At 29.2% G+C, this 17,508-nt stretch overlaps 1 protein-coding gene across 1 annotated transcript in view; it reads left to right on the top strand.

Moving 5' to 3' along the window:
• The window catches only part of LOC111624547 (transcriptional activator protein Pur-beta-like), a 74,827-nt gene that overhangs the window by 10,613 nt on the left and 46,706 nt on the right, over positions 1-17,508 (top strand). The window contains exons 2-3 of the mRNA XM_023367423.1: positions 2,398-2,500; positions 14,061-14,140. Of these exons, the coding sequence (XP_023223191.1) occupies positions 2,398-2,500; positions 14,061-14,140 (183 nt within the window). The remainder of the gene's footprint in view (positions 1-2,397; positions 2,501-14,060; positions 14,141-17,508) is intronic.

The raw sequence follows: 17,508 nt of genomic DNA, 5'->3' as shown, positions 1-17,508 counted from the left end.
TTTGAAAGGTAAGCATATAGACTGAAAACTGATAGTCAATTTTTTTCTTCCTTGTTTTGCCTTTCCTATCAACTGGTGTCATTATTGTTGCTTTCATACTTTAGCTTCTAGGACTAATATTTAGTAAAGTTTATTTAAACATTTTTAGGTAAGTGCTATTAATTAAGCTTTTTTTAAACTGTACATAAGCACTCATTCATAAAAATGATGAATGAAATACGGTGGTATCTTGGTACTTGAACAATTCTGTATTTGAACATAAATATTGGGAAAAAATTGTTCAGTACTAGAACATCAAACAGCTATCAAAAATGGTTTAACCAATACAGCTTTGGCTAGCTACACATCCGACCCACACATCCAGGTAGATTTTAATGAGAAACACTTCTTACGTAATGAATCTAAACCATATGTCTTTAAACATCTGGAACAAGTTTAAATTTGCAAGGCCACCTGCCATAACTCAGCCATAAACTATCGCAACGTTGACTCCTTTCCCACTGCCCTTTCTATGAAATATAAACTCCCTTTCCCCTCCCTCTCCTCGCTTCTTACGTCATACACCCCTTCCTTCTACACATGTGTTTGGCAATCCCCAGTATTTTTCTCAGCAGTTTGTTGCCTGATGATGGTCATTTAACATGGGCGAAAATGTTCACACTTAGTTTATAATTTTATCATTGGTTTGTTAGATTTTTGCAGTGCTTATGAACTTTTTTTTTTTTTTTTTTTTTTCCTGATGAGGGCCTCTAAATTGTAGCCGAAAATATTAGAACATTACAGTTATTTGCTGGAAATCGCATATAGGTATTGGTTTCACTATTTTAAATTTTTAAATCTAGAATATATTGCATAAAATATGTAACAAACTTGCAATCTTGTTTACTATCCATAGAGTTATTAAAATGTCATGTAACATATGTTTTGTCAGATAAAGTGAAATTTCAGAAAATGGTGATTGATAAAAACATCAGATCATCTCTATGTTTAGTATAAATTACTATTGTTTGTTTTCATGAGATATTTTTCAATAATAATCTCAATAAACAGTTTTGCTGTGTGTATACATACTTTATAATTTTCAGAAGATCCATATAACTTGGTACCAAAAAAAAAACAAAAAAAAAAAAAAAAACAGCCTAATTCAGGAAAGCAAGAGCAGAATTGAAAGCAATGTTTTTGGTGTTTATTTTGACCATCATCATCAGCTCTTTTGAAAAAAGAATATTAGGATACAGAATGTTGCCAGCCCAGGGAAAAATTTACATTTTTAATAATTAACATGTAATTTACATGTTAATTATTAGATTAACATTAAATTATTACATATATATGTTTAAAAATTTACAAAATAGGCACAGGAATTCTGATGTCACGTGATGACATCAGAATTCCTGGGCCTATTGATGACAAGTCGGCTCCTAGTCAAAGTTGGTAGATTTTTAACTCTTTAAGCTTTGAAAACTCACTCTTTCTCTGTTGCTAATGATTAAATTGTTTTTACCCCTCAGGCTACAAGGGGAACTTGTATAGCGAAACTAATCTAACTTCTCAATCAGCCAATTTCGTTTTTAACGAATAAGGCTGATTTTAGCTGATTTTGTGTTTAAAGAGTCAACTGACTCCACAGCTGCCCCATGTAAACCAGATTTTATGAAGATGAGCTTTAATCTTGTAATAAGTGATAATAGTCTAATGTTTACAATTTGCATTTTCCTGATAAGAATTTCATTTTCTAAAAAATTTATTGAATGAATCAAATCTTATCAATCATCCCATTTATGGCACTGGTGCTCCCAAAAAACGTAGTTACTATCTCAGCTATCTCTACCACTGTTTTGGTGATAGAGGACTTTGTTGGAACTTTCAGAGTTCCAGCAAAGTCTGGTTCTGCCCCACCAAATGTTATTGACTCAGAACACCATTGCTGATATTGCAATAATTTCTTGATATACATTATTTTCTACGTCTTGCAAAGTTTTGAAAACAAAGTTAATCGCTAATTGGTTTGCCCAGTTGAAATTGTTTGGTTCCCAAATTTTTGGCAAAATTCTGTGTACCAATAATTGAGTTATTATTTCTGACATCTGTTAACATAATTGCAGCCTATTCTTGAGGTGTATCCATTTTTTCAGGCCCCTCTTTTATAGGCTACAAAAAGAACTATATATCTTTTAAAATTAGATGATTAATTTTGTGAGACCTTATGTATGTTCATTTACATAGTTAAATTAAAATAAATTCTATACTTTAACAGAACCATTTTAACTGTTCATAGTGCAATAAATAATTTATAAGCTGTTTTGTATTATGATAAAATTAATAAAATGTTTTCAGCATTATCAAAATTTTAGCTATATTGAATTTTCTTAAAATAGTGTTTATTACATATTATAGGTTGGGACAGCTGGACGAAAAAGCCGTCTTCTGCTAGCCATGTCCACAGCAGCCGAATTCAGAGACCATCTCACGTCCTTTAGTGAATTGTATGCTTCACTGGGTAAGAAGTGTCATAATAATTTGAATTTTAAAAAGAAAAATTGTCTATTTTAAAAATATATATTAATATAACAATATTCAATTGCTAGATTTAAAATCAAATAATATAACATATTTTTATTGATTTTGGAATAAAAAAACTAATGTTGAACTGAAACAGTGATGTTGAAATACATCAGAATTAGCATTTTATTTCTTTTTAGAAAGATGGAATTAAAAAATATAAAGATTATTTTACAGACATTTTAAAAATCCAAAGTGATTGTGGATTTATTTAATTTATTGAGAAAATAGAGTTACATTAATAAAACTTTAAAGATAAGAGAATGATTTTTTTAAAATTTATTTCATTCATTATTTTTAATCAGAATCTTTATCCTTCATTATCTTTTCATTTTGTTGATGTTTCAAAATTAACTTAATTTAATTACATGAAAAAATTATATAATTACTTTAAATTATAGCAGATGAATATTTTTGGCCATCTTGAATGGGCTATCCTTAGGTTCTAAAATAAGANGCATGCCATCATTGGAAGCGGTGGATGTGCCACTTACCTTGTATTTTGTAAAAAAATAAATACATATTAATTTTAATTATATGAAAATAATTGCACAATATTTTATTATAACTGCATTATGTATCTTATTACAAATTTCTATACTACATGTGAAAAAAAAGATAAGATCGCTATTGTATATTCAAATATTAGTGGCAGAGTGGAAGCGCTGTATTGTCAGCATCCAAAAAGCCAGATTCGCGCATGCACTTTACAGAGCACCAACCTCACCCGGTTTAGCTGGTGGAAGCCTACGACCTTGGGTGGATGCTACATGTATACCGCATCCAATTCTATCCAGGACTGGTTCTGGGCTGTTAGCCGCCTGCCCGCTAGATATTTGGCTGCTCTCGCCCGATTATGTGAATCACGAGTAGATTTATAACTTAACCCAACCGATAAGAATTTACTGGTATGTTTTTATGATAGTTCTGTATAGTTGACAGGAGTTTTAAAAACTCCATTAAAATATTTGATATTTTTATTTTGCTCTCCGATTTTATATTACTCACGGAATTTCAATGTTAAACCAGTGATATTATGATTTTGTATATCCCATCTTTAAGGGGATGTAGAAAAAAACGTGTACAATTCTTATACAATGTTAAAAAATTAACTGTTACTTTGGTAGCATTATTTACAACTAAATTTAATGAATGAGAGAGATGCACGAGGTACAGAAAAAGCTCTAGAATTTATTTTCCTTACATTTATGATTTATTTATTCGTTTGTCATAAAAATTTGTCTTTCCAGTTTTTTCCCAAGACTACAAATATTCGAGTAAAAAGTAACCGGTTCGACTTATTTCTACTTAATTAAGAAGTAGTTAAATAATTAAGTGATTAGGGAATTGGGGACATAAAGAAAACCCTGACGAAAGAGCCGAAATTTTACTTAAACAAAAGCTTAACCGAATCATCTCTAGCCGAGTACAGTGGAGACTGATTTCTTTGTATTATTAATGTAATAAAGACAGAAATTTTTCCAGTTTAATGAGAGTGACTGAAAAGTTGTAAATTTTGGAAATTTCTGAGGATACTTGGTCCTAAAATGAATTAGTTAGAAAACAAAGGACTATTAAGTTTAACGTATTTAGATTTTTACAGCTATGGTGAGAAATGTTTAAAATCTACAACAGCCCTGTTGCGTCCTATGAGATATACTAGTGATGCGACAAAAGAGGTACAGTCGACCCCCCTATGACACGGGTTCCTATAGTTCGGATTCCTATATCATGGCAAAAAAATTGTGACAGTATTCATACAAACATGCTAAAAAAACTCCTATAATTTGGTAAAACGTCATCGCCGACTCGTGTCACGACAGGATTGCACAAACCGTTGAGTTTAAACGAACAGCAGATTTACTAAAAACCATTTATTATTTAACGTCCATAAAAATTATAATTATATTAATGATGTCTCTAAAGTTCAGTGAATTTTTCACAAAAAAAATAATTTATCAGGAAGCATGCAAGCGCCATTCGAACACAATCTCCACGACGAAAACAAGCTTAATTAAGCAACGGCGTAGTTGAACAGTGCACACTCGGTAAGTAATCCTACAATTTTTTGTTTATAGCATAGTTTATATGGATTATTCCCAAAAAATTATACGTATTTTGGAAATGTTGAGTCGAATTAGTCTAGAATCGATTAATTTTATGGAAGAAACCTTTCAAACAGCCGTAGTCCGTAAATTGCATACGTGCCGGGCTGTGATTGACTGGACTCGTAAAAGCTGGATTCATAAAACTTGGAACGTATCTGCTGTGTTATAGGCGGTCGACTGTATTTGACATTGACCGGTATCGGCACCCTGGAGATTTGGCAGTCTGCGTGTATGCATGCTTTTCAACCGTCTTCGATTCCATCCATTAGCCACTTGTAGGGAGCTATTTGACTAAGTGCATTGTTTTAAGATTTGAAAAGTAAAGAATATTTTGTTATTTTTATGTACATTTCTGTACAAAGCTATATTTAATTATAATTTTCTTTAAAAGTATATTCATACAATTGAAGAATATTTTGCACCAGGTATATACTGGTACATCCACCACACATTTTATTTCACCAAGTAAGTTTTTATTATTTTATTTTTAATTGTAGCCCTTATATCATGGTTAGCGATTCAGAATGTAATTGTGATATTAAAAATGCATTTAGAGAAGTCTACGGGTTTTACTGGCTTATTGAATAAACGATACGAATGGATCTTAGACCAGGGATGGCAAACCTTTTTGTGTTCGCGTGCCATATTGTAAGCCTACTTAGCTTTAAAGATGTTAATGTGCTAAAGTGTCAGACTTCAAATAACGATATTTAAAAAAATTAAATGAATACACTTTAATTAGAATAAATGTAAAAAAGCTGATTGAAAAAAGGATGATCAGATGATAAATTGAAAAGATAATTGAAAAAGACAGAAATTGTATAATACATTATGTACCAGATAATTTCTCTTTACGTGCCACTTTAGGCACGCATGCCATAGGTTCGCCACCCCTGCCCTAGACCATCACTGATGTGCAATTGACTGATTGCCCCTGGATGTCGGCTTCTTACAGAAACACAGCTTCCCTATCATCAAATATCATGACACGCCACTGTGGTGCAACATAATAATCTTTTAGTTTTTACAGTGTTTTTGTTTCAGTTAATTTCACAAGAAAAAATCAGTAAGGTCAGCTGACCTAAGGAGTAGTTAATGTCTTCATCTTTGGAAATGACAAGTTTAATAATTGTTTCTTGTAAAACAATTGTGGAGAACATTTTGTATAGTTTGTTGCTCCATTCTATTGAAAATATAATGATGGTCTGATAAATTCATCAGTTTAAGGCTTAATAGTGATCAGAGTCATTGAGAGCTTATATGGGTCCAAGAATAGTGAAAGCCTTTTTGTTTTTTTTGAACAAATGAAATACATAGAATGTTTCTTTATTAATAAAAATAAGCAGTCTTAAATATATTTTTTTATTGGTAAAAATAGCATTAATTTATGTATATAGTAACCATTATTGGCCTTTGATTTTCTCCATTTCCAGGAAAAAATTCTCCAGCTCCTTACCTTCTCAACAGGCTTGGAAATGTTACATTGAAATGTTTAAAAGTAATTACTAATGCTTTTTCATTGTCCAAATAATATGTTAAACCAAAAAATATAATGCTTATTGTTCCATTCTACCATTTCTATTGAAATGGGGAAAAATGTACTTTTTAGAATCTAAAACATTTTTCTTATGTTGTTTTTGATTTTAAAATTATATTTCTCAAAAGATTGAACTTTATCTAAACAATTCTAATTTTCCAAACATTTTATATAGGAAATTTTTTATTGTACATGTATTTTTAATCATGTTCATTNCTTATATGGAAAATTAATTAACTAAGGATTTTTTGCCCTGCCAGGGTGTGGCCGAGTTATCCGGAGTGCCGGGTTATCGAGAGCCGAGTTTTCGAGGTTCTACTGTATTTAAAATAAAAATTGTGATGGAACAATAGATATGTAACATTTGTTCTTAGTGATAGAATTAGTGATTAATTTTTGATAAAAATAATGTTTAAAACAGAAATATGTCTAAACATAAAAAATTCCTCAGAATTGAGTGATTTTCTTATTTAAATTCTACTGTAAGCCAGAAACCTGTCCAGTGTGGAAATGGGTACAAAGAATGTAACATAGCTTGAATAAAGTGGAAAATTAAGATTCCCCTTGTAGACAAATAAGTAAAATTTTCCTCCAGGTATTGTCATGCTCTGGCATGATAATTCCTGGAGGAATCAATGCTATTCCAATAACATTTTGAACCTTGTCAGAGAAATGAAGGTCATGTAATATGGAGAGACAATGTCTTTGTTGGAATTAACCAAGGGCAAAATCAAATACTTTTAAAAAGTATTTGATTTTGCCAGTTCTTTCCAACAAAGGATTCTAATGTATTTCCAAGATTTGAGTTATCTCAATCTCACAAACAAGCAATGAATAAAATTTGTGAAAACAATGATAGTATGATAGCAAAATGTCACCAATTTGCCTAGTATGGAATTGCTAGTAACTAATTAGCATCGAGTATATGAAAACAAGTCAATTAACTTAATGATAATTATAAAGTTTGAAGTAAATGATTAATTAGAGTATTAAAATTTCTCAAAATCAGATTGCAGAATAACTTCATCTCTATATTACTATAATACAATTAGAATTTCTGATGAGAGAGCACAATAATAGTTCTGGTATTCAAATTGTTTGCTGTGTTGAATTCATACGGATCACATCTAAGAAGTGTTCAAATACATCGCACAAGTTCTCGGGAAAATGGGAATTGTTTGCAATTGAATAGCTGTCAATTCTTGCAATCAAATATTTCCATTTTTATTCAGAATTGCATTGAATTAATTTGGATTAAACCTAGTAGTAAAGTTTTTACATATGTAAAAGTAATTTTATGATAAAAAATTACCGTAATTGTGTAACATTTATCTGGTATAAATAAAAAAATATTAAAACTTGTTCAAAACAGAAAAAATAATTTGGTACCAGACAATTCCAGTTTACACAGATTTTACTGTAGTAGAAATATTTTTTGTAAATAAATTTTACAAAGTGAATCAAAGTGTTTCTGTAAAAAGATGATTTTAAATAATTGAATGAATGTTAAAAGGAATGAAAAACAATAATTTTCATATAGTCAATTTTAATAATAGTCAATTTTTAACCCTATTATTTTATTTTATTTTTTATTTCTTGATGTTTTAACACTCAAGGAGCTCAAAAATATAAAAATACTTCATACAAAATTTGTGTGTGGACATCAGTTTTGCATTATATCTCAAGACTGGATGAACCAAACATTTTGGAACTTTGCAGATTTATTTTACTTACTGAACATTGATGCTGTTAAATTTTAGTAATTAAAAGTCAAGAGAGTGGGAAGATAGAGGTGATCACTCATCATAGCTTGAGTGCAGTCAGACTTAATGAAAGTTTTAAATGTTATTGGCATTTACAATTTTTTTAGATAGTCACTCCTACCGAAAATAAACGTTTTGCNCGATACAATAGCGATGATTATTATTTTTTTAAAGAATTTGTTAGGCTTAATATCGATGAAAATTCAACGCAAAGTTGGTTAATAGTGATATACTAATATACTATACTAATAATGTATTTTTTTCATTCTTTTTGGTTATCCGATTTTTCAGTTATCCGACCAACCTGAGTCCCCAGTTGAGTCGGATAACTGATGCGCTACTGTATTACAGTCGACCCCCCTATAACACTCTTGATTTTTCCGTTTTATATGAATTCCATGTTGTACGAGTCACTTATATTTTACAAATACGTGTGCCGGGCTGTGAATGGCCCACGTATTTGTAAAATCTAAGTGACTCGTACAACATGGAATTCATATAAAATGGAAAAATCAACAGTGTTATAGGGGGGTCAACTGTATTATTATGTTAAATTAATACCAATGCCCAGTGCTATTTTGGACCAAAAGTCAAGACATAGCGGCAGAAAAGCAATGATATCTTATTTAAGAGTTTTCTGTGTGGCACTTGTTAAGAATGACTGCTTTCTGTAATGTGCATGCTTCTGCAAAGTCCTAATATTTCTAGTCTTTTGTGTTAGCATATGTGGTATGATGCCTGTACAAGAAAGGACTACAGGTATGATGGCAGATAAATATATCTGTTGTTCACAAGAATTTTTCCCATTTTCTAAACTTACTCTCAGTGGCTTTAGACAAAAGGAAAGATCCTTGATGCAAATTTAAAATCAGCTGATAACCCATTACACAACCTGCACCCACTTTCAAATTGCCTTTTTAAACACATATAATCCAAGTGTTATCCACACTAAATCACTGTAATATTAATTAAATAGCAAATCTCAAGTTACATATAAATGAAGTAATTAATTTTTCTAGTAAATATTTATATATATTATTTTACTCATATTATTAACATCTTCCCTGTTCTCTTTCTATAAATAATTATTGCTATCAAATTAAGTTTTTAATTTTAGTTGTACAAGGGTTTTTCTTTGCATTTTTACATATTTTTAAAAATGTTTTTCCTTTGTAGAACTATTCTTTATATAAGTTGGAGATTATATTATTTAGAAACTATGTGTATAAACTTAGTTTTATTCTTTGAAATTTAATGATATTATTTGAAGAATATTAATTTTAAGCCAGCTGTGTTCTGCTATATTATAGTATTTTCGTGGAATGACAGGCATGTCACATAAATGGGAAACCAGTATGCTGGTAACCCCAGGATTTCAGGCATACCAGTTAAAATGTGACTAAAATATAAAATTAATCAGATCTAACAAAACTAGTTGTTAATTAAAATAATAATATTGTAATTTGAGGGACTTAAAATCAGGAAAAGAGTTTTCGCTTACAAGATAATAAAACAATTAATGACTTATTGACAGTAGTAGTAGTAGTAGTAGTAGTAGTAGTAGTAGTAGTAGTTAGTGTGAGCTACACTGACCATCTATCTACCTTGACCTTAAAAATAACACCTTCCTCTCAAATTTCATACAGATCCAGCCATATTAAATGTTAATCAGTGTAAGTTGAGATAATTTACAAGAAATTTCTTAAATTTAATGTGTTTATTTTTGCATTTTTGAATCAAATTAATAAATAAAATAAACATAAAAAAAAGCTCTTTCGGAATTCCGTGAGTATTTTATGTGGTTAGAGAGAAGATAAAATGAAGAAATTAAACGTATAATTGTAGTTTTTGATCTAATGCTCACAGTTTTAGAATAAAAACTTGTTTGTTTTTAGCTAACGTAACTTATTTGTTTTTATTTATTTATTTATTTATTTTCTTTTTCGGTGGGCTCTCTAAAGAGGGATATAATATAACCTCACTTAAATCAGTATGCTAACTGCTAACATTTCCCTGGGATAAATTTGCATGCCAGTTTTTACCATACAAAAATATCTTATTTTGTGGTCTCCCCTGGAGACTGATATGCCTGACAATCTATGAAAATACAGTAATAACATTAGAAATAGTATCTTCTGTATAATGCAAAAGACATTATGACTATATCCTTTATGCTAAAAAGAAGTAGTGTATTTTTTGAAGTTTTCAACACAAAAGAGAATATTGCATACAATGCAGACTTTATGTTAACTGTATTTATAATTGCTGATATTCTGTACACTTATTAGATAGAAACAATTTATCTAAAGAATGAAGCAGATACTGATACTCCTCAGACATTGTTTGAAATGATGCTTTTGGCAGTGTTTACAGTTGATGGGCATTCCTTTGGAATTATATATTTTATGTTCTTTCAATTGGTTCTGCAAATGCTCAGAGGTAGAGAGGTAGATAGATAATCAAACCCAAATTACTACAATAACCAAATGATAATGTCAAGTTAACTTTTTTGCTAGATTTGGCTAATTAATGTAGTAAGTACTATGTACTCTGAACTAGAGGTAGGCAGCTAAAACAAAATTCACAACTTATAAACTCCAACAACAAGTTTAATAATAGAAAAACATTTTTGACCTAAATTGATAATTCTTCTTCAGTTGTTGAACTATCAATTTGAATGAATTTGAAATTTGAATGAAAAAGAACATAAGATAAAATTTGAAATAGAAATCATCATTTCCTGCATATGATAGTTTTGGCAAGTAAATTGTTACTTCATACTGAATTTAATAATTATATTAATTTCGAATTAAATAATTAATGCTATTCTGGAAGCAAAGATCAGATGGAGGTCCAGGTAGCATAATTGGAAATATATTTGCACTGTAAGCAGAAATTGCAGGTTTGAGTCCTGCTCCAAATTGTTCTTTTCTTTCATAATAGACTTTCATAAAATTAAATAATTCATTTAATTTAATTCAAAATTAATTTAGTATCTATGAAATTAATTATCTAAGTTCTAACCCAAAAGTTTATTCAGTATTATCATTTGATTGGCAAAGATGTAAAAGTTTTATTTATATAACATATACCAGTATATACTAANAGTATCAAAGCTATGAAAAAAATAGAAAAATCTTTTCTATTTTATTCTTAGATTGTTTTAAGATTCAGCTAGAAAATATAAATAATTATCATCTTGATTTTATAGGAAATAAATATTGTTATAATGAATTATCACTATATCAATATAATAATTTATGTATAAACAAGGTATTTAATTTTCACTTTGTAATATTTTCCAGATCTCAGTTATCAAATTTGTAATTTTTTATTCACTATATAGTATGAAGAATACATTATTATAAATTACAATTGAATGTCTTAATATTTTGTGTCTAATAGAGAATAAATTATATAAGTATGTAATTATTTAAATTTCCTAACTTATTTCGAGTTTGTAAATAAAATTTAAAGTATGTAATGGAATACTGCCATTTCTCAATATTTGTCACTTTGTTTATCTATTAAGTATATCAATTATTTATGTATTTTTTATGTTAAGTTATGTTAACGATTTTATAAGATTATTACAGGTTTTTGTTTAAATAGTGACATTTCATGAATTGAATAAGATATATTATAATGTCTTATTAAATAAATTATAATATTAAAATTATTAAGATGAATTTTATTCTTCCTAAATATTAAAGATTTAGTTAACATTTGAAGCATTATTTTGATAATCTTGAAAGCTTTGAAATTAATTAGATATATTGGTGAATAGAAAATCAAATACTCAACTGAATTTCAAATAAATTATGAAGTTTGGAACAGGAATAAATTATGCATTATGACATCAACAGAGGATAATATATATAATCATATATTGGCTATTATTAATTGAACAGTTTATAAAATGTATTGTGAAGATAAGTTGATTAATAATGATTGAATGAATTGTAAAAATATATTTAAAGTATATAAAAAATTGTAACTAGTAACTATCAAGATTTACTTGATTTTTACAATTTACACAATGTTTTATCTCTTTGTAGACTGCATTTCGTAAAAAGGATACACTAATCAAAAACCTTTTAAACTGCAGTCAAATTTATTATCAATTTCAAACATTTTCTGTTATCTTTAATGACCTTTATCAAGAACAAACGAAAATCTGACGGATTTGTATTAACGATAAATGAGTTTTGGAACGTATTTAAAAAAACTTATAGTGCAAAATCTCATGCCGTTGGGTTACCATTATAAGTGGGCATAAAATAAAATAAAACAAATAAAAAATGATAAGATACTTCAAATAAATACGTAGATGAAAATAAAATAAAATAAAATAAAATACTAAAACACAACCATAAAAGCAAAAACATTAATGCATGTGTAGCCGGATTGTACACTTAATATTCATGCTTTTCTAGATGTTGTCTCCCTATTTACTGTTACTTCACTACAGTTCTTTCCTGTTGAAACTTTACATTACGCTTGATCTCCATGCTGCCGATATCTTACTTGCTTCTCTAAAGTTGATTGCTTGTCTTTCTTGACTGGTTTTGTAAATATGCCAAGCCTCTGCATACTTGAGGTGTTTTTTGTTGTGAATTTTTTGTATGAACTTTCTTTATCCCATTCCACTATAACTTCTGGAGGGTCTGTTAGAATGTATGTTGCTAGCGCTGTGACTGGCTGCTCATTTCTTATGTTTGTTTTGTGCTCCATCAGTCTTTCTTTGAGCAATCTCCCTGTAGCTCCAAAAAAAGTAAAACAGCTCTTTCTGCCGCCTTTTATCTGCTATTGGAATTCTATATACTCCAGGAAGCATCTTTGTCCACTCTTAACATTTGATAAACTGCTGGATTCCTTTTGTAAATTATTTTTTTGTTTGTGGCTGCTCCAATTCTTTTGTAGAGATTGTTTAGCGGGGCCCTGTATTCCATAAGTGTATACTCTTCTATTTTATTTCTTATATTCAGGTCTTTGCTGCCTGTTTTTGTTTTGCTGGTTAGAGCTTTAATATTAACCCCAAATTGTCTTGCTAGGTTTTTGATATATTGCAGCTCTTCATTTCTATCTTGTATTTTGCTACAGTGAGTGTGCGCTCTTGCTATGAGCGCCTGGAATGCTGCAAGTTTATACATTACTGGGTCGTGTGAATTTCATGGTATAAACAATGGGTTGTATGTAGGCTTTCTGTAAACTTTTGTAATTATATCTCCTCTGTTGTCTATTTGTATTGATAAATCCAGAAAATGTATAATTTTATTATTTTCTTGTTCCAGCTCAATCTCTAGGCCAAAATTGTTGTTGTTGATGTCTTTTATAAATTGCTGTAACTTTGGTTTTACTTTCCATATAATAAAAACATCGACATATCGTGCATATAATACGATTTGCATTGCATATTTTGGTATGACAGTGTTCTCTAACGTTCTTCTTAAAGCCACTTCACATAATGTACAGTACCTGCTACTGGACTTCCCATTGCTACACCTTTCTGCTGTGCATATGTGACTCCTCATTTGTCGATATTTTACCTCAAAGGAGTCACATTGTAAGCATTGTCAAAAGAGTCTGCATTGCAACTTGACATTCTTATGGTAGAAGGAATCAGACATAACTCTTGTCTTTTATTGTTTTATATAGGATTTTTATTGCTCACTTCTTAAAATCTGAATTCATGTGAAAATGTACTGAAACTGAAGTTATTAGTTTAATAACAAAGCATGACACAAGCACAGATATAGAACTTCATTTTTAAAAATTTCAAAGACATAGATAAAAATTGCAATTTTCTCAACAATTACAGTCACATTGCACATTTTGAATTTCACCTCCCCATTTTAATTAATTGATATGCATTTTTAATAATCAGAATACCAGTAGATGGCAGCACTATCTATAGTATCAATTTCATTTAAGCTTTAATAAATGTAAGAGAATAATCCTGTCTATGTTTTGCAGTTTGATAAATTTAACAATATTAATATGTTTAATCTAAGAATTGTCAGTAACAAAAAAGGAAGAATTTTTCATTCTTAAATTTTTCATATCAAATTAACTTTCATATATTTTTAGATGTATCATATTCCTTTTTAGAAATAAGAAATATCAACTTTTTATTACATAATGCAAATTTAAGAGCCATCAATGCTTTTGTTAGATAATAAGCAAAAATGTAACAAATTATTCAAATAATTTTATATCCATAATAAAATTGTTAATACTAATATATTTAAATTATGTTTTAATGTATTCTGTAAACATAGCTACTATAAAAAGTTAATTATTTTCTTTGATTTTTTTTTTTACTATTAACTTAAGATGAAAAATATTCTTTAAAAATTTGAATGACCCCTTAAAATGCTGCCAGAATAAACAAGATTCCAACTATTTTCAAGATTGTGGTAGTAACATAATGCATTTCTTTAATTAATAATATTGCTGGAGTTTGTCTTTCCTTAATCCCTCATTCTTTATAGAATGTTGTTTTCCTGAAAGTCTGACATTTTTTTCAGTTGACGTATTTTGCCTAAAGTTCTTTTCTTAATGGGTTTTTCATTTATAAAAAAAAAAATGATATCTTACACTCCTTTAGATTTAACTTAATGCTTCTAGCTATTCTAACAATATATTCTGATCTTCATTTTTTTATTGGGTATTCCAGATGACTTTACACTCACATGTCCATTTCACTATTATTACTATTATGTTTTCTTTTCTAAATTACTGTAGAACTGAAAAAGTGTACTGAAAAGTTGATATTTTTTATTTATGCATTGTAACTGTATTTATGTGTATCCTATTTTTATTTAGTTTCTTTTGCTGAGATGTCATTAACTTTTTTAGTAACTCTTATCAATATACCATGGTTCTTAGATAACTCCTGTATTTTTTCCACATCTAATCTAGTTTATTCCAGAATAAACATGAAAAGAAATCTTTATGAATGAAAAACTTTTCACCATTCAAGATCTATTATAATTTAACAAAGGGAACTACAATGGATTGAATAATTCTTTTTGTGTACAATTGCTTTAGTTTTTCAATAGTCCATACATTTAGATAATGAACTTCTTATGTGTTTCATTGAACTTTCTTCAACATTATGATAGCATAACATATTTTTAGAAAATACTAATATCTCAATAAAGAAAACTAAAGAAGATAGTTAAAATACAAGTTAGGTTTCTGATTAATCATTCATTTATGACAAGTAAAAAAATTATTATTAAAAGTAATTTTAAAGAAAACTTCCATGATTATCATTGCTCATGAATTAGTAAGATACAAAGAAGTAATTTAAAAGTGAATTTATTACACAACATAGTGTTTAAGAATCAAAGAAGAGTCACAACACTGTTTCAGATTATCAAAGTAATTTAATTAAAGCACATTTTAGAGTGCTTTGCTAACACAGTTCTTTTCAGTTACATTCATGTTTATTATTTTTTGGTATTTGTCTTACTCTTAAGGGAGATTTAAGGTTTGTAATACAATACTATTGCATAATTTTTATTTATTTTATTTTTGCATTACTGTGCACTTCATAAATGATAATGTAAGTTTTTAGACTTTATATGCACTGGCAAGTGAAAAAGTGTGACATTTTGCTTTACAGAGGTAGTCTGGAACATAATCTATCATAAAGCAGGGTATGCTATACAGATCACACATATTCATAGCCATAAACTTTACACATATTAAATAAAATTAAAATTAATTTTATTAAAAAATAAAAAAAACTGCTTCTTTACAATTATATTTTAAATTCTCCATATTATATAAAAAGGTTGTATATTATTTTCTAAGTAAATATTTTTAAAATTAAAAGAAAAACATAAATTAAATACATGGTGCAACAGTGGCATGCCATCATTGGAAGCGGTGGATGTGCCACTTACCTTGTATTTTGTAAAAAAATAAATACATATTAATTTTAATTATATGAAAATAATTGCACAATATTTTATTATAACTGCATTATGTATCTTATTACAAATTTCTATACTACATGTGAAAAAAAAGATAAGATCGCTATTGTATATTCAAATATTAGTGGCAGAGTGGAAGCGCTGTATTGTCAGCATCCAAAAAGCCAGATTCGCGCATGCACTTTACAGAGCACCAACCTCACCCGGTTTAGCTGGTGGAAGCCTACGACCTTGGGTGGATGCTACATGTATACCGCATCCAATTCTATCCAGGACTGGTTCTGGGCTGTTAGCCGCCTGCCCGCTAGATATTTGGCTGCCCTCACCCGATTATGTGAATCACGAGTAGATTTATAACTTAACCCAACCGATAAGAATTTACTGGTATGTTTTTATGATAGTTCTGTATAGTTGACAGGAGTTTTAAAAACTCCATTAAAATATTTGATATTTTTATTTTGCTCTCCGATTTTATATTACTCACGGAATTTCAATGTTAAACCAGTGATATTATGATTTTGTATATCCCATCTTTAAGGGGATGTAGAAAAAAACGTGTACAATTCTTATACAATGTTAAAAAATTAACTGTTACTTTGGTAGCATTATTTACAACTAAATTTAATGAATGAGAGAGATGCACGAGGTACAGAAAAAGCTCTAGAATTTATTTTCCTTACATTTATGATTTATTTATTCGTTTGTCATAAAAATTTGTCTTTCCAGTTTTTTCCCAAGACTACAAATATTCGAGTAAAAAGTAACCGGTTCGACTTATTTCTACTTAATTAAGAAGTAGTTAAATAATTAAGTGATTAGGGAATTGGGGACATAAAGAAAACCCTGACGAAAGAGCCGAAATTTTACTTAAACAAAAGCTTAACCGAATCATCTCTAGCCGAGTACAGTAGAGACTGATTTCTTCGTATTATTAATGTAATAAAGACAGAAATTTTTCCAGTTTAATGAGAGTGACTGAAAAGTTGTAAATTTTGGAAATTTCTGAGGATACTTGGTCCTAAAATGAATTAGTTAGAAAACAAAGGACTATTAAGTTTAACGTATTTAGATTTTTACAGCTATGGTGAGAAATGTTTAAAATCTACAACAGCCCTGTTGCGTCCTATGAGATATACTAGTGATGCGACAAAAGAGGTACAGTCGACCCCCCTATGACACGGGTTCCTATAGTTCGGATTCCTATATCATGGCAAAAAAATTGTGACAGTATTCATACAAACATGCTAAAAAACTCCTATAATTTGGTAAAACGTCATCGCCGACTCGTGTCACGACAGGATTGCACAAACCGTTGAGTTTAAACGAACAGCAGATTTACTAAAAACCATTTATTATTTAACGTCCATAAAAATTATAATTATATTAATGATGTCTCTAAAGTTCAGTGAATTTTTCACAAAAAAAATAATTTATCAGGAAGCATGCAAGCGCCATTCGAACACAATCTCCACGACGAAAACAAGCTTAATTAAGCAACGGCGTAGTTGAACAGTGCACACTCGGTAAGTAATCCTACAATTTTTTGTTTATAGCATAGTTTATATGGATTATTCCCAAAAAATTATACGTGT

Source organism: Centruroides sculpturatus, unplaced genomic scaffold (genome assembly GCF_000671375.1).
Source record: "Centruroides sculpturatus isolate CEXI.00-Female unplaced genomic scaffold, Cexi_2.0 scaffold360, whole genome shotgun sequence".
NCBI classification, from domain to species: Eukaryota; Metazoa; Arthropoda; class Arachnida; order Scorpiones; family Buthidae; genus Centruroides; species Centruroides sculpturatus.
This window is presented reverse-complemented; position numbering and strand designations above follow the sequence as displayed.